This window comes from Lipophrys pholis, assembly GCF_963383615.2.
Source record: "Lipophrys pholis genome assembly, chromosome: 22".
NCBI lineage: Eukaryota > Metazoa > Chordata > Actinopteri > Blenniiformes > Blenniidae > Lipophrys > Lipophrys pholis.
Genome location: NC_137644.1, coordinates 7655235 through 7679128, shown reverse-complemented (window position 1 = coordinate 7679128; position 23894 = coordinate 7655235). Strand labels below are relative to the sequence as shown.

General features: G+C 40.0%; 1 protein-coding gene across 2 annotated transcripts in view; it reads right to left on the bottom strand.

The window, feature by feature from the left end:
* sfmbt2 (Scm like with four mbt domains 2) overlaps positions 1–23386 on the bottom strand; it is a 47415-nt gene extending 24029 nt beyond the window's left edge. The window contains exons 1-5 of one of the 2 annotated variants that reach the window (XM_080491752.1): positions 23190–23386; positions 13665–13845; positions 12309–12412; positions 4729–4969; positions 1765–1785 (exon numbers count right to left, since the gene is read on the bottom strand). In XM_080491752.1, coding sequence (XP_080347878.1) covers positions 1765–1785; positions 4729–4969; positions 12309–12412; positions 13665–13755 — 457 coding nt within the window. In that variant the 5' untranslated portion in view covers positions 13756–13845; positions 23190–23386. The remainder of the gene's footprint in view (positions 1–1764; positions 1786–4728; positions 4970–12308; positions 12413–13664; positions 13846–23189) is intronic. The other variant, XM_080491753.1, reaches the window with a different exon arrangement.
* Positions 23387–23894: the final 508 nt, after the last annotated feature.

Sequence of the window (23894 nt, the reverse complement as noted above, 5' to 3'; positions counted from 1 at the left end):
TACAGCATGTAAAGTAGACTGACTTTTTTAACTGGATTATGATTAAATATGAGTGTTTTTGGTCAATATAGTGTTTTTCCTGCATATTTCATCATAGGTAAATCACACGAGGGTTTTACCTTCCAGCTCTTGAAGTGCCCTGAGATAACACTCCGGGGTGTGCTATTTTAATGAATGCCCTGTTAATGCTCAATGTGTCTGTGGGATGACAGTCTAAATCCTAAAAATGAGCGAATTACACAACCGGAGCGCTCGTAGTGCTGCAGACTCGCACGCTGTTCTTGCAAACGGAGACGCTGATTAATACGAGCGCTGGAAAAGGCTTCACTGAATGCATCATTTAGCAGAGGAGCATCTGAGCTGGAGGAGCTGAGAGAGTCAGTCCTCCTTTTATTCTCCAAACGATGGATCACCCTGAAGGAGCCCACAAGTATTTAATGGGACCTTTTGGGATTAGACAAATACAACTTTGGGTGTTGAGTTAAGAGTCGGTCTTTAGGGAATGAATGTAAATGAAAGTAATGTTGATAACGTAGTGTCTTATGTGTGTTTTTATGTGTATTATTACTGTCATGGGTACATAAAAGGACAGAAACTGAGATTCTAATAAGAAGAAGTATCAAATTTGTGCATTTTAGACCTGATTTAAGGTGAAGTTGAGACTTAGAAGTGTTAAGTTCTGGTTATAGTTGGTAAAGTATTGGTGGCGTACAATAATTTTCTGATGATATTTATTGAAGAAGTAAGATTTGTTTAATGTGTTGCTCCGAATAAAACTGGCTGATAAAAGTTAGCAGTCGGAGCTGCTGTAACGTCCCGTCTTGTTTCAGTCGTTATCAGTTCCTGTTGTCGCTGGCTGATTTCATCACAGCTCCCAGATCAGTTCACTTGTATCAACTTCATGTGGACTCTTTGTGGGCCACTTGTGACTCAGGTCACAGTTTGTTTGCTGCACACGCAGGCGGTGGCCTCTTTATCAAAGCATCACATTTCTCACCGAGTCAAGCGGCTTCGCTTTGCACCAGTTATCACCAGAGTGCAGCTTGGTCCTCACAAGGCACCACAAGCTGTGTGTGTGTGTGTGTGTGTGTGTGTGTGTGTGTGTGTGTGTGTGTGTGTGTGTGTGTGTGTGTGTGTGTGTGTGTGTGTGTGTGTGTGTGTGTGTGTGTGTGTGTGTGTGTGTGTGTGTGTGTGCAACTATAGTCTATATATGTGTACACACATCTGGGGTTTTTTGTTACGTGTGGGCATTTGTGTGTATGTGTGTGTGGTTGCATATCTTTATGTATTTGTGCATGTTTTTACATGTATGTACAGTATATATAGACATACGTGTGCAAAAAGTGTCTTGTGTGTGTGCCAGTGTACATGTGTGGGTATGTCTTTACAGTGTGTGTGCAGGTATACGCATTGACGTGTGTGTGCGCGCGTGTGTGTGTGTGTGTGTGTGTGTGTGTGTGTGTGTGTGTGTGTGTGTGTGTGTGTGTGTGTGTGTGTGTGTGTGTGTGTTATCGCTCTGCTAAGACACACTCAGCAAGAAAGGAGTCACATGCAAGAAAAGGCAAAGCAATGACGACTGAGCTGTGAGGTCGTTCTCTGTGGAGGAGGGGGGGCAGCGGAGGAGGAGGAGGAGGAGGAGGAGGAGGATGAGGAAGCGCGCTGTACATGCAGCCCTCAGGCCAAGCCACTGACAGTGTTGATTACATGTTAGCCACTAGTGAGCCGGGCAGGTAGTTAGTCAGAGGCACTGTTAGAGCCGCTTACCTTTTCTCAGGTAAATGTTATCTGAGAAACAAACAAACGAAAGAAAACAAATAAAACAGGTAAACTGTAACGCAGGTGTGAGCACCCAAAAATACACTCTGCTCTCATATTCTAGCTGAGTAAGCAGCACACAGACAGAAATTTGCACAACATGATGCAAAACCTTGAAATGGAAAAACAGGGTACTTTTTTTGGGGGGGGGGGGGGGTCACAAATTGACAGTGTGTTGCAGAAGCTCCTTTCGGGAATTGAAAAACAAAACAAACTGCACTGCAGCTGTTACGTGATTTACGCTTCAGTTTGCGTCACATAATGTGTAGACATGTCGGTTATCCATCATCATTTAAAAGAGGAAAAAGGGGAAACGCAAAGGAGAAGCTGTCTTGCAGATGGTTAATAGGAGCTGCTGACGTGAGGTTAGTTAAAACAAAGTATTATATAACTCCAGCTTGTTTGATTCATGTAGGAAGAGTTTTTCCTATAGAATGTGATATTTGGTGTTTGATGTGCTTAAATCCGTCAGATAGCTGTGGGCTTTGTGTTTGTCGAGGTGGCCACTAAAGAAAACCTGTGCAAGCTGCGGTTAATCTCAACTCTTTCTGTACCATAATCCCAATGAATACTTCATTGTGGTATTGTTCAGGAGTGAAACCCAAAGGGAGGAGGTTGAGGTATTTGGCTCTTTAGACACAGAGGTTTGGTTTATTTGGTCCTGGGTGTGGTTAACCACTCAGATTATTGCAGTTGTTTTCTCGACGTTCACAATTGTTCGTCCTGGACCTTTGGAATTTTGTAATCGGAGAATAACTAATCTCCCGATCGTCTTTATTTCAGTTAGTTAAACAACGATCAGTACAACCAGCTTTACAAGCCGTACTAGTTTGTGTTTCCTTGAGAAGCGAGGCGGGCCCTACGTTAACTATTTTAATTGTTTCTCGATGCAGTTCAGCGTGGACAGAAAACATCTTTGTTTCTCTCGGGACTGGGTTTTCTACAGTGTTTGAACTTTTTCTCCATAAATTACAAGGGTCACATAACACTTTATTACTGTTCTTATTTAAAAATGCACTTTTGTTTTGTTAGTTGTTTTATTTTTCCTGTTTTGTACGGTAGTTTTATTTTCTGTAATAAGCAGTTTAAACTTTGGTTTGAATAAAACATCATCCATTCATAGCTTTTACTTTCTTTCGAAAAGTGACATCAGATAAATAGATAAATATTATTATCAATATTATTATTATTGTTTGGTAATTTTCTTAAATTTTTTTACATTTCAATTTGTTGTTTCTTTCATCGATTGCAATTTTAAGTCTTAAGAACTTTTAGGATCATTTGAGTTCAAAGATAAATAAATTTTACATTTCACTTCATAAATCTTTTCAAGTTTGAGATGAGATCAAATCTGTTTAGTAAATGGTAAATAGGTGGACATGGCATTCAATAGTTATCCACCTTTGATTTATTTAGGGTATTTAGGGTGTGTATAAGTACATACAATGACGTGTGATTATATGGCTTCGTGTCTCTGAGTGAACGTAGGTGTGACGGCATGTACACAGTATGTAAGTATATATATTTGTTGTTTTTCCTTTGTGATTTTCTTCTGAATCGTGAAGCTTGACTGACTGACACTGACTCGTAACAATGAAATAATTCCGAACTGATGTTTTCTTCCTCCAGGACGTGAGCACCGACGTTTCATGAGCGTCCGGGTTTCTTCCAGGAGACGAACGATAAGGTCGGTGGGCGAACGAGGGGCCGGCGCCGAGTGAAAAGGACACGTGGAGCCGTTGTGAGGGACGGGTGGATCCAGGTCGTCTCCACCGCCATCCATCAACGCGACGGCGTGGAGGGAAATAAATGAGCTGAGGGGGAGTCGTCTGTCTGAGGCCGGCGGCAGGTGAAACCACGAGAAGGTGAGCGGAGAGACGAGTTGACGGTCTGAACTTCAGGAGGTTTTTTTTAATCCTCCCATCTGGTTCGTTTAGTCTTTTTTTTTATTGGTTCCTATTGCAGAACAGTCACACCGAATTTTAAAGTTTTTTTTTTTTTAACCATTTTAATATCAACAGTTGTAATAAGAATAATCATGATAAATGACTGGATTAATTAGAATTTTATTGATTTATTATTTTGAAAAAGTGAGAATATTTCGGAATCATAATTATTCAACGTAATACATGTATACTGCAATCAAAGTAATTAAGAGATCTGAGTATTTACCATTTGAACTGAGATCTTGACGGTTATGTCGTTTTAAAGTCTGATTTGAGTGCATTCAACACATTTTTCCTGTTTCAAATCAGTATACAGTATATAAGCACAATTAAGTTTCTGCTATGTGTGCTTCTTTCTCTTTACTATCCTGTTGTACCACTGCAAATTTCTCCACATGTGGGATAAATAAAGGATATCTTATCTTATCTTATCTTATCTTAACATTATATGACCGTGAATTCAGTTACACTGTCTGGATTGATCATTACGCAAAGTCTCAGGAGAATTAGAATTTCATAGTTATTTACACTTGATCGAATTAATGTCTCTTACATCGATCTCATATTCTAAAGTCTGATTTAAACCAATGTGCCTAAAAGAGCAGTTAGAAGTTAAAAACGTCCACTGGTGGATTCAAGGGAACTTTTGAATGTAATTAGTGTTCAAAGACATTTTTTGCCATATTTCAACGACGGTGTGTGTGTGTGTGTGTGTGTGTGTGTGTGTGTGTGTGTGTGTGTGTGTGTGTGTGTGTGTCCATGTGAGTGTGTGTCCATGTGAGTGTGTGTCCATGTGAGTGTGTGTCCATGTGAGTGCATGCCTGTGCTCGCACGTGTGTGTGTCTGTGCGTGCGCCTATGTGTCTATGTGTGTGGTTGTGGGGCATGTGACTGTGTGTGTGTATGCATGTATGTGCGTGTGTATGTGTATGTGAACGTAGGCGTGCGTGCCTCAGTGTGCATCCTACCTTCGGGGGGCATGAGGGTCTTGTGGTTCTGTGCGCACCAGCCCACCGGGTGCAGCTCGGCCGTCATGACGTCACACCAGAAGTCGGCCTTGCGGTCGTCTCCGTAGCCGCTGAAGCGCAGCAGCAGCAGCTGGCCGCAGGTGGTGATGATGGTGGCCACCCAGAAGGTGTCCGGGCTGCTCTTATTGGCCACCTCCAACTTCATGCCGGGCTGGAAGCTGCTCTGTAGGCTGACCTCCACCTGGTGGAGGGAGGTGGGTGGGGAGGGGGGCACAGCAGGTTTCAGATACTGTGGTTTTATTCTGCTTGATCCAAAAACCTGCCAGCAGCACCTGAGATCTCAGTCCACTTAGAAGAAAGAACTTGAGGTCTGCTATAACAACAACATACCTGCAAAAACTGGAATAATTTTAGCTTTTTTAATGTAATAAAGCCCATTAACTAATAACTTGGCAATAGTGTAATAAGATTTTTGATTCATTATCGTATTAACATTCTGACATTATTCCATTCTTGAAGTAGCATTAAAAAAATCCTAATAATACATGAATAGGTCTGAATTTCTTTAAATTCTTTTTTGCAGGTTTTATGCAGGTTACTCATCAAAACACTTCTAATGGATGAAATAGTTGTCATATTATTGTCTTTAATGTGTTAAAAAAAAGGCCAAAATTATGACATTAGTGGTTGTAACAAGGTGGTTTATTACAATTATGAACTCATTATTACCTACAATAATAAGTTGATTGGTTCACTGACCAGGAAATTCATTAATGATTAAAGTTATACAATATAAAAAAGAATGATTTGGGAACTGATAGTAAAAGTTTATATCTCATAAAGAGAAATGCAAGAAATAATCACAACATCAGACTTACTGTTACAATTTCTTTTAACTCATTTATTTTCTTTTCATAAACTTCTAGTAGATTTTTAACTAATCTGTCATTAAAACTCCAGTAAATGTTGTAAACTGACTATTGTGTGAGTTTATCTAGACAACGCATAGTTTGCGGTGCTTAACTTAGCTTTATAACTTAGAGATCATTTTCATAAAGAAACGTGTTTTAATTAAATAAATATCAGTTTTACCCTCAACTTAATTCCCAATACATCCTGTTTAATAATCTCTTCATGTGATTTACGAGCCACATTTATTGCGTGTCACAAGTTTTCTCAAACTGCCTGTAAAGCTCCAGCAGAAGTTTCCAGAGTGCGTGCTGACTCACGGCTGACTCACCGCACCGTATCTGTGTGTGCACAGCTTTTATCTGTGCAGCCAAGGTTTACAACTGACTAATTGAGCGTTCTCGCTTTCAGTTTCACCTCTAAATGAAGTGGCTTTGATAATGAACCCCATCTGATACTGCGATTCCTGTCCCGATCAAGACTGATAAACAAAAAACTGCAGCGTGGTGAAATGTAGTATTTCCAGGAATTCAACCCTGGTAAAGTTGCGTTTTCCCCGTTTCCACGGAGACCGGGTTAAAGCGTTTTTTAAAAAGTTGTGTTGTCAGTGACACCAAGCACACGACAAAAGTTTTTTTCTGTTTTCAGTTGAAAATGTTGTTGAGTAAATATTTATACAAAATGCTGTAATCAGCAACCTCAAATTTCAGAAGAAAAAAATGTATATTTGACCAAACTTAACAGTTTTGCCCTAAACCAGGGCTCTGCTGCCTTCATGAACTAAAGTTTTTGTCACTTTCCACCAAATCAAATTTCAGTAGAGCAAGAAAACACATTCAACCTTTAAAATGATGCTGACACAGCTCTGAGAGCTTCACGTTCAGTTTGTATACACACACAAATTTGCATTAAATGAAGTTGCAATTACAATTTAGGATGGGAAACATTTCATTACATTTTCAGCTGCTTTTGTAGCTGATTTTAGCAGTTTCACCCTCCCTTTTAGAGAATTTTGACATTTGACCTTTTTAACAATTTCTCGTTCTGTTGTGCACATTTTTACTTCAGCTTTAAGCGTTTTTCCCCTTTAGGAATTTCTAGTTATTTTCAGTTTTTTTTTTCTCAAAGGTGTTATTTTGCTATTTTTTCCCATTTTAGTTATAGTCATTATAGTTAAAACCCCTTTTCAACCGAAATGATTTACACACCAGTTACTTTCTAAAGGACTCTTATTCCTTTTGAAAAGCTAAAAATAAGATAAAATGCTTATTTATGTATAATTCTCTGAAATCTTCAGGGAGTCAGGTTGCAGACCCCTGAGCTAAACTTACATCTTACAACAATATACATCTTTATTCTCCTTATGCAACTTATGAGCTGAATTTGATGCGTGTTAGAGGTTTTCTTGGGTTTGTTTTGTGCAGAGGAACTCAAACTGCCCATAAAAGCTATTTTAACAAGAAGAAAGTGATTCTGATTATAAAAATATGTCGGAATAGTGGCGCCATGTGAATTAAATTAAATTAAACTGTGACGTTACAGAGAGCTCCAACCAGGAAGTGAGGTGAGCACAGGTGAGATTTATTGAAGCTGGCTGCTTTTCTAAAAACATTCTAGCTTCGCCGCTCTGTTGCTAAACAAAAAGCCTTTCAGGTTGCCCTTGTGCTCGGAGAAAAGCAATAAATCTGTGTATGAATGCAGCGCGGCATAATGCATCCCCACCATAGCCACGGGCCACCATGCAATCCTTGAACACTACAAGCCCAACAGGATGTTCGCATTCAACACACACACACACACACACACACACACACACACACACACACACACACACACACACACACACACACACACACACACACACACACACACACACACACACACACACGCACACACGAGTGAATGGAAAAGCCAACATCTTAGAAATAAACACAATGCAAACAGCCCCGTGACTTCCTGCTGCAACAATGCAAACGTGCTGTATCACTCTGGCTGGCTTATGTAAGAGAGCGTGTGTGTGTGTGTGTGTGTGTGTGTGTAGGGGGAGGTGGGAGTTGTGTGTGCAGGCCCAAGAGAAATCACTGTTTCAATTTGTCCAGGCAGAGAGCGCGAGAGAGACGGAGAGATATGAGGGCTGCACTTTACTGAATCACATTTTTTTTCTGGGGAATTCATGGTCTGTTTCCCAGTGACTCAATCCACTTACCAACAAGGCAATTTAGCCTCCCTGGAGACGGCGTCCGCCCGAAACAACCACACAGACGGTTTGTCCAACATCGCGGCGGCACTCATAAAAAAAAAACCACGTATTCTAATCTGGCTCCTGATTACGCTCACCGCTCCGACTGATGTAAGCAGCTGAAACACTGACACACTTCTGTAAATCTTAAATCACCAGCGGAGGGCCCCCCCACCCCCCTCGAGCCTCCCCATCAGTCCTCTCCTGAAGCCTCTGAGCTTCATGGAGGCAGACAGCTGGCCTGTCGGTCAAATGCGGAGTCATCCGACGTGGATAAAGGCCTCCGCGTTTAGCCGCCCATCTGGCCCGCCGCTGTGATGTAACGAGCTAACGCAGCCAAAGCCTTGTCGTCATTGTTTTGGTGAGGAGGGTCAAATATTTTTCAGGAAGATTTACTTTTAGCTTTATTTGCTCTAGTGAATTACATCGAGAAATATCAATGTTAGTTACATAAAAAATGCTAGATTATTTCTGTTAAAAAAAATGATAATGGACAGTTGTTCGCCCGCAGAGCCATAGTTTGAACATGTTTGCTTTAAAGAAACAGCAAACTTTATGATGTCCTTAAACAGTGGCTCCCAAACTGGAGTCAGGGATCAACCAGGGAACACAAGAAGGTCTTTTTCTGCTCAAAATCTGAAATTATCATAAGACACTCATGAAAATCTAATGAAGACATTAGATTGCTAAAAGGCACAGCGGTTGCCCAAATCTGTGTATATGTAGTTTTTAACTGTTGCCTGTGGGACAAAACCAGCCCACAAGAAGCTCCAATCTGGCTAAACCGCCAAGAAAATCAGAAAAACTTCCAACAAAACAATATTTGTCAACAAGTGTAGGGGACACAGAAAACATTAAGACGCGAGCTGAGATATCGATGATGCTGCCATGAAAGATATCAAACTAGCCTCAAAGCCATGTTGTCAGCCATGTAAACTCCCATAATGCAACAGCTATTAGAGAAGGGTTTTTTGGGGACATTTCACTGTATTTTGCACCAGAAAGTTTCATTAAAATTGACTTTATGTTGAGATTGTAGTCATTTTTCATAGTAATTGTTTGGTTTCACAAAAATATTGACATTTTCATCACGTATACTCTGCGCCACGACAAAGAAAAGTTTAAATGTAAAGGTTTACTAAAACACTATTTTACTGGTCCGACCCACTCTAGATGAAATTGGACCGTATGTACTAAACTAAAATGAGTTTGACACCCCTGGTGTAAATATAACAGTGGATCAGTATCACACCTGTCAACATATAATAACATCCTATTATTAAATGCACTGTTTTATATAGTAAAAGGTTTCAAGTTTGCCACAATATTACATGAATCAAGGTAATATGGAACATTACCATATTTGGACATAAAATTAGATTGAACACATTTACTGATAAAAAAGACTTTAATAAAATAATGAAAGAAACAATATAAGAAGCTTCACGCGACCTGGTATAAAAGCTGTTTGGTCTCACGCTATAATTCAAGACAAGGATTTATGAAGATATAAACAGCTTTATTGTTTGAAAGGATTTTGTAAATTTTTAAAGGGAAACTTGATGAGAAATGTGGTAACTATCACACTGTGAAGCTTTATGTCAGTGTATTGAGATTTGATGTTTTACATCATAATCATAAAGTCTAACATAAGGTTTCTGCTGTGTAAAAACTGATATGTTATTGACTGTGGTTAAAGTGTGTTGAGCAGGTTGTATGTGTGTGATCGGTCTTGTAAAGGCCTCTGAGCGTTAAAAAGTGAAGTTTATCTGCTATTTTTTTCACAAGGGATTTGATTCAACGCTAACTTTTAACCAGACCAACAAAGATAAAGTATTTCTGAGGCTTAAACAGCTGACACTAAAATAATAAGAAAATAAATCTGATATAGATTTAGCAGAAAGCCCCTTTATACAAAAAAAAAAAAAAACACTCAAAAGACGCTGAGCTGTGTTTATGAGGAACGGCTCCCTAGAATTGCACAAAAAGATAATTTCCAAATCCAAGCGTTTAATCAGTGGTTTGAAAAAGCATCGCCCTCATTGTCTTCAGTGAAGGGGAACAAAAAAACACAATCTAATTACCATCTGGTCATTATGAATGTATTCAGCTTCGCCTTGTGAAGTAAATTCATCACGGTTTTGGCACCGCGGCCGTTCTGCTGAGCTTAGCATCAAGCCCCAAGAACAACAACATTTAGAGGAACACTCATTAGCTCCTTCAGCTATTTTGGGATCGGGGAAAGCTACAAATCAGCAACTTTAACGAGCATCGATCTGTTCATTCACATCAGACACCGAGGGGGATTATTTCGCCGCACAATAGAAGGTGTGGTGCGGCTCCTGTGGAAGTGGACACAGGTGGATGTGACAGGTGGATGTGACAGGTGGATGTGACAGGTGGATGCGACTGCAGACATGCGGCCGACCTGCACACGGGGTTCAGCGCGGCGCCTCCACATTCAACCCCAAACACTTTCCACTTCTGGGAAGTTCGAGTTTCAGGCTGATCGGTTTTTCTTAACGCCGCGTCAGATCTGCGGCCATCGAGCTTATTGTTTCTCATTAATAGTGAACACGTGGTAAATAAATGCGAAGCGTGGAGGCTATGCGAGGAAAAATCTGGTGCAGTGGTCAGCTGAGGATGTCACACGACTTCTCAGTGTTTTTGGAGAGGAGGAAATGATCGCAGCATATTGTAGCGGCGGCTGTGGAGCGGCGGTCACGATGCGTTTGAGTAACAAAGTCCCAAGTTTCCAACACGAAATCCCAGTGAGCCTTTTGTAGCACGGCCAAAAATCTTGGCGAAGTTTGGCGAACTTCTCAGGCACCACGAGATTAACATCCAACACATATCTCCATCCATTTTAGCGGCTTCGCAGTTTGCGCCGACAATGTTGGTAAATGTAATAGCGAGAATCAGATACGCGTCACTTGATAAAATATACCTAACCACACGGTAAAAAAATAAATAAATCTGATTCAGGCAGCAAATCCGTTCCAATCATGAAGACTCTGCGTCACAGCAGTAGATTTCTTTTTCAGATGTGAGGCGTTATTTTTAAATTGTGATGAATCCGATTTCAGGAGAAGCTTTTCCTGGCTCTTCAGATTAAAATCTCGCCGTCTGTATCACACGCGGCAGAAAATAATCAAGCTGTTTTTATTGACATGAAAAGAAGCACTTATTTTAAAAACGGTCTCTCAATGATGAACAGAATCTGGCAAATACACTGCATTGTGCTTAAGTTTCTTACTTTAGATTTGCAAATTCAATAAAAACACAAGTTAAGAGAAAAAGCTTCTTAAAGTCATAAAGTTCTATTGTCAAGCTTTCATAGGAAACAGAATGGATGAGGAAGCAACAGAAATCACCTGAAAATCTCATTAAAGATTGACAACTCAAAAATATACTTGTTTATGTCTCAGAAACCTTGAAATTTATATATTTTTTCCTACTTTTAATAATTTTATCTCACAAAAAGATGAACAACAAACCACAAACTACCATGACTGAATTTAAACCAACTGATTCCACAATACAGAATCTTTTTACTGTCCAAAAACTACACAAGAAAACCTAAATGTCAAGGCAAACTACTGTATGCTGTTTGTTTCTAATCAATCTGGCACAGCGAAAACCAAAGAAAGCTAAATATATCCCCGGCAGAAGTACAACTTCTGCTAAAAGTGCTCAGAGCAGCTGTTTGTGAAAAGACTTTCAAATTGATTTTTGACCCATTTTAAGGTCTGAGTGAAGCCAGAGAGGCAGAGAAATGAGTGAGAGCTCTAAAATTATCCTCCAGAAATGCTGTTGCACTGCAAAAACTCATTCAGTCACACTTAAAATAACCTAAAAAAAAAAAGACACGTATTTCCAGTAGATCCTCCAAAATTAAGCGATTTTGATGAGTGTTTAGGCAGACGAAGAGTTAAATTAACTCCCTAACAGACGAGGTTAACTGTTTAATATTTTTTCTTTTCTTTTTTCTCTTTAATATAACTCACGATTGCCTCACGTCTATGATTTCGCCTTAAGTTCACTTTTAATTCACATTTACTTCATTTGAATACCTTTTCTGGTGCTCGGTGCTTGGCGTCACTACATACTAAATACAGCAGAACAAACGTAACTGCAATAATATTACTTGACCGTGTTCTCCAAGGCCGAGGACACAGGAAATATTGACATTATTGGTGTCTATGTGAGCTCCATAAACAGCATGTTGTTTATGTGCATCTGCTGTATTGTCTCCATATGAGTCAGTAATTAGTTGTGTCAAAAGAAGTGGAGGTGGTTGAGCACGGCGTGCGTCACACTGAATCAGAGGCGATGGCTCTGCTGCCTCCAGTGTGTCGTTAAAGGATGTGTGCACGTGCCACTTATCGGCGGGGCTGTGTTTAAAGGATCTGGCGAGGGACGGGACACTCACGTGTTTGAAGGTGGTGTGGGGGGCGGCGTTGGCCCCCTTCTCCTCCATGTACTCCTCCCAGTTAAACTCCGCCTCCTCCTCCTCCACCTCCATGATTTCGGCATCTGAACACACACACACACCCACGCTCGTAAATACACACAGGTCGTTCTTTATTCAGAGGACTGTGCAGGTAGAAGAGCTGCGATATGCGACACTAATGTCTCTCATGGAGACGCGATCGTTCACTTTCCCCCGGCGCATTGAATTCTTTTCCTGTTAATTATGTATGAAATGTCCACATTATGTTTCGGTTTGAGTGTGTTCTTGTTCGTTTATATCGCTGTGGACGTTAATCTGACAACACAATGACCTTACTGGAGCCACTGGTTCCAAATCTTTGCATTCTGAAGTAAATACAGGTTCGACAAAGGGCCTGTTTCCACGACAACTGTTCTCTGAGACACTGAAAACTCAACTTTTCAAAAACGCTACGACTCCATCTCCGTGGAAACGGTGGTGGAAACAGGGTGGAAAATACTACTTTTCTGAAACTTCCTTTCTTGATTAGATGTTGGTAAAATATTTCCGAACTAATCGATCAATCACATTTTTCTTTCATGTTTATATGTTTTGAATTAAAGTGTAAATATCGCACAATCTTTAAATCATAATAATGATACGTTTGCAACACAAGTTGACCTGGACTCAGAAAACCAAAATGTTTCCAGATCACCTCCAAAATTGAATGGAATCTTTATTGGAATAATATCTATCTGTGGTGAAAATTTCGACCAAGTCCGTCCAGTAGTTTTGACGTAATCTTGCTCACAGACATACAAACAGACAGATCGACAGACAAATATACGCCGATGTTTTTATTATGACCAAGTTGGATTGTTATTACGATGAGTGCCAACTATAAGACTACCAAGTCCAAGGAGAATATGGACTGTAAGTCATGACACTCTGGAGGACGCCATTGTTGTTATTGTTTATCTACTGAACATGTGTAGAAGAACTATTTAATACGACCATGGTGTTCATGAGGAGTCGCAGCGTTTCAGAAAATTGTCATTTTCCTCTGTTTCCATGAAGACGAAGTTGTAGCGTTCTCAAAAAATTGCGTTTTCAGTGTCTCCGACCACCGTTGTCGTGTAAACGAACACATAAAACAAATAGACGTTTTGCGTTTTCAGATGAAAAAATTGTCGTCCAGACGAGGCCTTAGACAGTTATGTTGTAAAAGACCAGCTTGTTTCAAAATCAGTCTTGTTCCTGCGTTTTATCTTTAATTTAGCTCTTGTTCAGTTGTTTGGTTTTGTCTGCAGTCCGCTGGAATCGTTCGGAGATTACAAAGACTCTCCGTCCTCTTACCCGAGTTCAGCTCCTCCTCCTTGCCGTTGGTGGGACCGTGCAGCTTCACGGCGGTGAAGGCCAGCGGCTGCTCCTGAGGGCGGGACTGCATCCTGAACCCACCGCTACCGGGTAAGCGTTGACCTTTGACCTGAGGTTGCTCCACTGTTACTCACTGCATTGTCAACGTTCCTCCACAACCCTGCAGCACAAAATACAAATCAATCAGTCCAACAGTTTATATAATAATCAACCAGCTTCCAACTGTCAGGAGAAATCCAGTTTTACTGGTAATCACTCGCACAGATGCAGCAATTAGAGGACTCGGCAGGTTCGCTCGAGTAAAATCCAAAACTATTTTTGTGAGAATTTCTTTGGAAAACTCAGGAAATATTTCACACTGCAGTTCTTCAGAAGCTGCTGCTTGTATGGACTTAATAAACACATGATTCAAGCGTAAGTCAGATGTTCTCTGGGGAATCCCCGAGGAGGAAAACAAAACAAAACACAAAACAAGAGATAAAAGCCGTTTTCAAAGTGAAACTAAAGTCATTTTCACATTCGAGTGTGGAACCTGTAATTTGGTTCCTCCTCCTCTCCGGCCTTCTAATGTGCCGCATGCACGTTGTGTGCCGGCTGCGTGTGTTTGCATACCGAAGCGAACCTCTATCAGATAACCAATCAGAGTCCAACAAAGTAGAAGAACTGGAATGACACGAGCGGAGCAGCAACAAATGAGGTTTGCCTGGAGAGTTTGAGTTCAGAGAAGTTGCAGGTTGATGCCTCGCCAGCTTAATGTGGAAACTAAAACAGGAACACAAGTAAAATATTTAATGTCAGGCCACAGTGATTATACTGCGTTAAAAAAAATGTCCTATCTGGGCTCATGTATTGTCTGGAAAGTTTTGATATCAAGGACAAAAAATTATCAGTAAATTTGAGTAATTTTGTGACTTTTTTTTTCTCATTTTCTTCCTCCTTTAAGGTGGTTTATTACTCTACTGATTGATTTTAGGTGGGACTTCATCCATTGGCTGTAACACTTTATACAAAACAAACACATTAAACAAGCCCTGAAAATATTTTCTTTTCATTCAACCAGTCAGTGACTTCAAATCAGATTTTCTCCTGGTAAAAGACCTGGTAAAGTTATATCCAGTTGTAATACTCCTGAAGGTGAGAACCTGCTGCCTCATAATGCCAAAGAGTGTTTTCATCTCTGTAAATATGGTTTATTACTGCTTACATTTCATCCTTATTCCTGCAGAAAAACACTCATCTGGACTTTGTTTTCATAAGTGATGAAAATACTTCACTAAATCCTGAAGTTCTGCACATCCTGTGTCATTAAACACTTTGTAGAAGTGCTTAACTGTCTCATTGCGCCAAGCCAAAGCTTTCCGCTTCATCTCTATAGCATCAGAGTTTAAAGGCAAAGACAATAAAGTCCAAATAAGCAAGACTAACTTGGAAAAAAACTATTTTATATCAGAAATAATCTGGCTGTGGTTTGCCCTGTAATCTACACATCCTGCCTCTTCTGTAAAAAGTCATACCCCCTCATAGGGATCAAGGCTGCTTCAACAGCAGAACAAACAGCACACATCAGACATATTTAAAACCGGAGAAGAGCTGGAAATTCTCACAAACAGCAATTAATCCGAAACTCACACCATGATGCTACAGATCTCACATTTCAAATAAAATGTACAAAAGAACACATGCTTATTCTAATTAGAGATTAATACGAGGTCTTGGGATCTTTGCGCCGGTCACTTGTACAGTTTTGCACAAAAGCTTCTTCATAATTGAAATTTTCTTAGATTAAAATAAATTAAAATCATGATTTGACCTTTATGTTTGACTTGATCTCAGTAAACAAGACCGAGGTTCTGTAAATAGAAGGTAATGAAACTAAATCAATAGCGTATGAACCACCAGATTACAAGAAAATTACAACAAGCACGCAAAATAATTACAAAAAAATAAAACACTTGCATGAAAGTCAGTTTAATAAAAGCTTTAACAGGTTTTACTCCTCTATCCCTTTTTACTTATTATTCCAATTTAAGTTCATTTGAATTTTGCTGAATAAGAATAATCATTTGATAAACATCAGGGGTTTTTTTTAAACATGATTTTTATGAGCGACTGTTGCTCAGCGAGTTCAATAAATGAAAAAAGATTCCATTGTAAAACACTAATGTTGTGAAGAAACAACTGCGAGCTCTGATAGCCAAGGTGCTAGACACAACTAACAATGAAATAATAGCCAATGAGGTGGAAATGTGACCATTTTATATGCGATAAAGTCAATAATCACAGTCACTTCCATTTGATTGCGGATTTCCCCGTGACACCCTGATGGCCATGTGGCCTTATGATGCCCACATCTTGGCTTGGCTTTAAATTGTATTAATAAATGTAATTACTGAAGAACAAGTTGTAAAATGTGTGTCTCTCTCTCCCTTGGCAAACTTCCTCCACACGTCTAGTTTCTTCACAACAACAGAACTACTACAACCACTTCTAATTCCTCCTATTCATAGTCGACTTTAATTACAGGTGAGCCGTGTTCTGTTGGGATGCTGCTTGTAAAAATCTCAAGGAAAATATAGATTTTTTTTTTTAACAGATTTCTTAAGAGTAGGGACACGACATGACACCGAGACCAGAGCTGAGATATCGGTGATTTTGCCATGAAAGACAGCAAAGTAGACACGCATGCAGTTTTTTGAACATTTCACTGTATTCAGCATGAGAAAGTTACATTAAAATTGGCTGTATGTTGAGATTGTAGTTATTTTCTATAGCAATTGCTTGGTTTTGTGAAAAAAAATAGACCTTTTCATCCCGAATACGCTGCACCACAACAAAGGAAAAACTTTACATTTAAAGGTTATTATGTCACTATTTTCCCTTCGCCACTCAGGATGCAATTGGGCTGCATGACACCCCTGCTCTGATAGAGAGGATTCAACCCTGGCAACCTCCAAAATACAAGCTCACTTCTTTAACCTCCAGTTGACCGCTGCTTCAGGCATCTCCATGCAGGAAGTCCTCAGGATAGAAGCATAATAGAAACTGCCTCACTATCAAAACATTGAAAATGAGCACAGCCGAAGAATTATCTCATGCAAATGCTTTTTTCAGGAGGGAAAAACAAAACACTTAGAGGTCTTTAACCAACAAACAACACAAGAAAATGTTATAAATGCTCACCGTCGCAGTATTGGAGCATGTTTGTGTCTTTGCTGCTGGCCGCGCTCGGTCACGCAGTCCCTTCGCCACTGACTCACTCTCCCACTCCCACCCACTTTCATCAACCTGGCAATTAGCCGCGATGCACGCTGCCGTCTCTCCTCAAATCAGCCCCAAAACAACTTCTCCACTTCAAAACAACAACTCTCCAATCCTACCAACTACCTGGGCCACCCATGCTGTGATGCCAGACAAGAAAAAAACAACAAAAAAAACAACAACAACAATCCTCTGAGGAAGAAAAGGTTTTCTGGTAAGAAAAGAAAAAGAAGAAAAAAAAGCAGAGAAAATGAAAAACACTCGAGCTCCTGTTGAAGCTGCATGTGTTTGTAGAACTGTGAGGCTCCAGTACAAAGGCTGTGACAGTCTGCACAACCACCCCACTGTGTGTGTGTGTGTGTGTGTGTGTGTGTGTGTGTGTGTGTGTGTGTGTGTGTGTGTGTGTGTGTGTGTGTGTGTGTGTGTGTGTGTGTGTGTGTGTGTGTGTGTGTGTGTGTGTGTGTGTGTCATCCCCCACACACAAACACACACACACACACACAAACACACTGACGTCCCACAGTGGCTCAGGCATACATCCATTGCGTAAACAAGCTGAGCTAATTTGGCTCACATGACGCTGCTCGCTGCCCTCTCTCCTCCTCCTCCCTCTCCTCCCTCTCTCTCCTCCTCCTCCTCCTCTCTCTCTCTCTCTCTCACTGTGATCCACTACTGTCGTCAGCACACGGCTCTCAACAACGCTCATTAAAACTCATCAAAGTCCACTCAAACCCTGGTATATTAAATAGTAGGAGGAGCAGCTCACAGCAGCTCTTCAATCCTTTTTTTTTTTATCCTCTTAAAAGGCTTCATTTTCCCACACAGGAACTTTGGTGGTCTGAAACTTAGTGACGGGTTATAATCCTGCGTCACAATAATCCAATAATCAGCAAAAAATATCTATCGATCTCAAGAGAAACTGTTAATCACTGCGTCTTTTTTTTTTAATATCATCTTAATCTGATTATTAATGTTTGTCCACTTTTCCAACAATAAGCCAATTTAACACGCCGAACAATCAATCTATTGACGGGAAAAGTGCTGAATCGCAGCCCTGTTGCAAGTTTGTCTTGTACTGCACACGCAGTCTGACCCCCACAGACAGATATAGTGTTTGTGTTTGTTTTGGTTCTCAGCTGCTCTGCACGTTTAACATGTCTCTCTCTCTCTCTCTCTCTCTCTCTCTCTCTCTCTCTCTCTCTCTCTCTCTCTCTCTCTCTCTCTCTCTCTCTCTCTCTCTCTCTCTCTCTCTCTCTCTCTCTCTCTCTCTCTCTCTCTCTCTCTCTCTCTCTCTCTCTCTCGCTCTCTCTCTCTCGCTCTCTCTCTCTGACTCTCCAAAATATTCCCTGCTATTACTGGACTCATCAGTCAACAGGTCATTAAACTGATCCTGTTCCAATAATCTGTTAATGATCTGAAGTGGATTCTGAAGACTAGCTGCTATTTTTACCTTTTGATGGTATATTTAAAGGTCAAACACCCAATTAAGTAATCTAATCTGTAAATAATGGTTAATTCTAACACATTGTTTGATGGACAGAAGTTGTCGCATCAAACACACAATGTCAGTAATGTTGCATATTTAATGATGTCAGAAGTAAATAATGTAAATTTGCATTAATGGAGCTGAAATAGAATAGCCAAACAACAAATAAAGTGGACATAGATTAACAGAAAGTGACAAAAATATAATAAATGATGTCTATAATAGATAAACAATAGAAAAACAGCCGAGACATTCTTCAAATCTACAAAGGTTCAACAGATATGTGGAAAATGACTTCACCAAAATAAAAAAGCACCTAAATCTGCAGAGAGACTGCAGGTCGAAGGCTGAACTGAACACATTTAATTCAAATGTGCTCCAAGTGTGTCACATGTTTAATGACATGTTTAACCTCTTATCACGACAGATTTTATGGTTTTATGTCAAATTCCAAAAAGAAAGTGACACGATCAGATGTAGACTAATAGAAATTCACTGAACTGACATACATAAAAATTTAAAATCTCCCAGAAGCTCATGGAAACAACTGAAAATGTAGAAAATATACATAAATAATAGAAAAATACAACTAGAACACAAAGACAGACAAACTGATCTTGAGCTATGTAGTTGAAGAAACAAGGCTCGACATGTTTATTTGGAATCAGCCATTTTTTAAGCAAGTTGTCAGTTTTTTCCCACATGGATTGCATAATTTATTACACGGTTGTTCTTACTTTGCCAATTTAAATGTTTTAGCGCTGAATAACAGGTTTGGGATGGCGGGAAATTTAAATCTATCCTGATAGAAATGAACAAATGCCAACAACAAGTGAACCAGACTGACAGAAACTCATAAAGCAAAGCAAATAAACTGAAAAACAACAAACAACAGAGATAAATGATACGAAAAAGTAAAACCACGACACTAAAAATAAGGAAACCTCTTCTCCAAGACTTGACTCAAGACCAAATTCTCAGTTTTAGACCAGGAGGGAATGTAATTAATATGTCCTCAACTTTCTACTGGTGTGATAGAAACAAAAATAAAAGCTCTAAGATCAAGTGTTCAAACCACACAGAGAGTATATATGAAGAGAAGTTAAGGGAAGCTGTCACATGTTGGCAGAAAAGATAGAAATAAAAACTATTAAAACGTGGATAAAGTACATAAATAATAGAAACAAGCAGCCACTGGACGGCAAGAAAAAACTCATGTGGAATGCAGGAATTTTCCAAATGTATGGGTGGAAAACTCTCTTTGGGCCAAATTAAAGTACGTTAGCACTGAATCCTCAGGAAGTTAAATCTGCTGGAGGAGAAACCAACAGAGAAAAAACTAATTTAACTGACATATAACAACAAAAACTCACTGAAAAATAGTCAGAATTTATATAAATCCAAACTAAAAAACATGAAGGAAAGTAGCAGACGCTTTAAAAAGGTAATTGAATAACAAAAGAAATACAACAGACCAATGATAAACCACATAAAAACAGACAGTTTGCCTCCATATGTTCGGAAAATTCCTGCAAAGTTGACATTTGTAATGATCAGCTTCCTTTTTTTAACTCAGGATAACTTTCCATGTGTTTTTCTTATTGTCTCGCGGTCTCTATTCTTCTGTTATTTCCACAATTCAATAGTTTTCCTTGGCTTCTCTTCATTTGTGGTTTAGTTCTGTTTTAACTTCAAACACAAAACTCTCTTCGGGCCAAATTAAAGGATGATGACACTAAATCATCAAGTTAAATACGACAGAAATTGACTATAAAAACAGCTTTAACTGACATATACCAACAAAAAAAAACACTTAAAATGTCAGAATTGATATAAACAAGCTCAAAAATATGAAAGAATGTAGCAGAAACATTAAAAAGGTAATGAAATAGCAAATTAAATACAACAACCAGATAAAAACAGCATTAGGAAGATATTATTCCTGTTAAAAAAGACACTCGGTGATTTGAGTATCCTGGAAAACAGCACATTTTGAGAGATATTTCCCCTAAAATTCACCCCGTTGTATTTATCATCTCCGAAAACTTTTGAATACCTTCTGGAATCTTAAAGGTCATATATTTTACTCCCCCCCCACCCCCCCCCCCCACCCCTTTTTTTATTTTATTTATGACACTCATACGTTTCCCTGAGGTCTTCAAGAATGTTCTCGTTACACACAACCTACATTTCTGAGCATCTATATGCATTTATAAAAAGACGCTTTCCTTTTAAATTATTTATTTTTTCAAGAAGGTCACGTTTAGAAATGGAAACAAGCGGGTGGATGCTGCTAAAAAGGCACTTTTTTACTTCTCGAACGTGATGTTTTTGTGATAAAAAGGTAAATAACAGGGCCGGTCTACCTGCAGAAGGATGTTTAGTTGTTTATTCCACTCCCCACTAGTTAAACAAGTTTTTGAACCCCGAGGGGAGGAAAACCATCCCAGCCGGGGCTTTTGTTCGTTCTCCGGCTGTCATGGTCACCTGTCTTCCCTTCTTCCTCCATCTTTAAACCCAGCCACTTTCCAGAGCAGTCTCTGCAGGAGAGGGCAGCGTCTACAGCGCTCGCCCTGGAGGAAACAGCCCAGATTATGTCCTGGGGGGATTAAGCCGGTCTGGGAGTGTTAATCTCAGACACAGGGACATTTGTTGCCTCAGATTGAGAGGACTTTTTTCTTTCTTTTATTTTTTTCAAAAAATTGATTAGCCCCTGATGGGACGCTGGGCATCCACGTGTTGTCCTTCTGCCTTTCTCTAAACTCATCCATGCCAAAGATTTAATGGGGGATTTAGGAGATTAACTACCACTGCATGGGCTTGGGTTTTATTGCATTACTCCCTATTAGGCTCTCCTCTTTTAAAACCCATCCAAGAGTTGTTTCTTATTGGCAACGGGGCGTCTGGATGAAACAATTTGTCCACTGTTTCTCACAATTTTTGAACATGGACACAAACACAATGCAGGCAGTGTGTTTTCTTTGCTCGGCTGCAACAGCCTGCGATGCACGCTGAGATCAGCAAAGTGTAAAATGATGAAGCACGAGCAACAAATGCCCCCCCCCCCCCCCCAATATAAAATCAAACCAGAGGGAGGAAGACAGTACAGCAAGTCGGCGTTTCTTTCCACATCAAGACGCTGGAAACAACTTCCTACACTTGCTCAATGTGTTCAACACAAGCCACAGCTCGGAGACTGCACATCTCAGTCCTCGCTCATATTTGCCTACAGTCTCCCTTTATTCAAATACAAGCTGAGAGTTAGTTTGCCAGCAGCAGAAACAAAGAGAAAGGAACTCCTGACACAGCGATGATTACATTAGCACGCAATCGCTCATCGGGAGACAGACACAACGCATTAAAATAGTGGATCGTTTGAAGGAAGAAAAAAAACAAAAAAACAGCTCAAATCATCAAAACATGCAGCCCACTCATATTGATCCCTCCCTGCAGAGAAGATGCTTCATATGTATTTCACATTCATGCTCATGTTTTCCATTCCTTCTTTTTCTGTTTCTTTTATCTCCATGGAAAAGACAATATATATATATATATATGAAATATCATATATATCTTTAGGAGCAAAAAGAAGTCTGAAAGCATCATTTATTCATGCAAACTTCCACAACATGCGGCATTTTATTGTGACGAATCTAATCTGGATGAAGAATCCTCTGGAATAATGGGAAAGGATTTTCAGAAGAGAAAGAAAAAAAATGGGAATAATTAAATAGATAACGCGCGGTTTAACCCAATTATCTGCGTAATCGCTGCGTAATTTACTCCAGCAGACAATAACGAGGGGAATAAACTCAATCTGTGAGGTTTTACGGGGAGTGGGTGGCTTTTATTTTCAAACTGCCTGAATGATAAAAGTGAAAGAGGAAACGTGAAGTGACATGAGGAAGAGGAGGCTGAGGGTGTAGCCGTCCGTCCAGCCGCTGTGCTGCTGCGGCTTCGCAGCCAGTCACACTCTTCGACTTTACGCACTCACAACTGCAGCGGAAAAAAACTCCCCCGGACTCAGCACATCCACACTTTGAATTTAATTGACTAAACCTCTCTTGTATCTACCCAAAGAAACCGGACCGGGCGCGCTATCTGCCGCCGTTGTATTTTTTCCTCCTTCAAAGATTTTGAAGCGTTTTTTTTTTTTTTTGCTCCTCTTTAACCAAACACCAGAACAACCCGCCATGTTGAAAGTGCTTTGACATTTTGGCAGTGTCCGGTGTTTTCCGACGTTTAAAAAAAAACATTTTTTTTTTTTTTAAATACGCACCTCAAGTGTGACGAGAAAAAAAATCCCACATGACTCACGATGAAGCGAAACAGCGTGAATCCATAAAAAAAACTTGCAGAAATACTGCGTGGAAATCCGGGATTTATTTAAAAAAAATACACATTTCTTATTTAGCTCGTTATAAGCATTGTAATAATATTAGTTTTTTAAGAATAAAGCAGGAAAAACACCGCGATAAATACCGGAATGCCACGCGACAGACGTCATGAAATTCAGCGCGTGAGAGACAGAGACACTTGGAGTGAAGTTGGGCTCGCGGACGGATCCTCGCGACTATTTTTCCTCCTCGTTTCTACAGAAACCGCCTCGTGAGCGTTTTTTTCTTCTCTCTCTCTCTCTCTATTTCTCTCTCTCTCTCTCTCTTCTTCCTCAGAAGCGGAGGAGGAGGAGAAGAGAGAATAACTCCGACGTCTTTATTCCGAAGACGCAGCAGGGACGCACGAGCCGTCACCTGTCTTACCTGTCCGAGTTCGTGCGTGTGTGGCTCGCCTCTCCTCCTGGAGACCCCCGCAGGTTTCTCTCTTTCTCTCTTTCTTTCTCTCTCTCACTCTGTCTCCCCTCTCTTTCTCTCTCTCCTCTCTATCTCTCTCTCTCCCTCCTCTGTCGCTCGCTCTCTCGCGCGGAGCGACGTCTTTCAGCTGCCCCCGTTTCCAATATGGCATCGGCCGTGTGCGCATGTCCAAAACAACATTACAGATATTTTCAAGCCAACTCCTTCATTGACCTTTCAGCGCGACGGCACCAATGTTTTTTTTTCCTCCTCGGCCTGTTATAAAAAGGGAAGCAAAGTCAATAAAACCAGACACACTCACACACACTGCAGAGGAATAAAAGAAAAAAAATAAAACTGGGAAAAGCATCACTTTAATCCAGACTGAGCATAATAAAGCTTTAAATACACCCAGGGGCGTTTCTAAGCACTCCAGGGGCAAGAGGCACCTTATCCCTCACCATTCCACAACAAACATCTTTTTCTTTATTTTAACCATTTAACCACTACATATATATATATATATATATATATATATATATATATATATATATATATATATATATATATATATATGTAGTTCTTTAAATAGAACAGAAGCCAAAATACCAACGAGGCAGTGATAGTAAATATTAATATGTAAAGTGCTCGGTGCCGCACAGTAGAGCAGTGGTA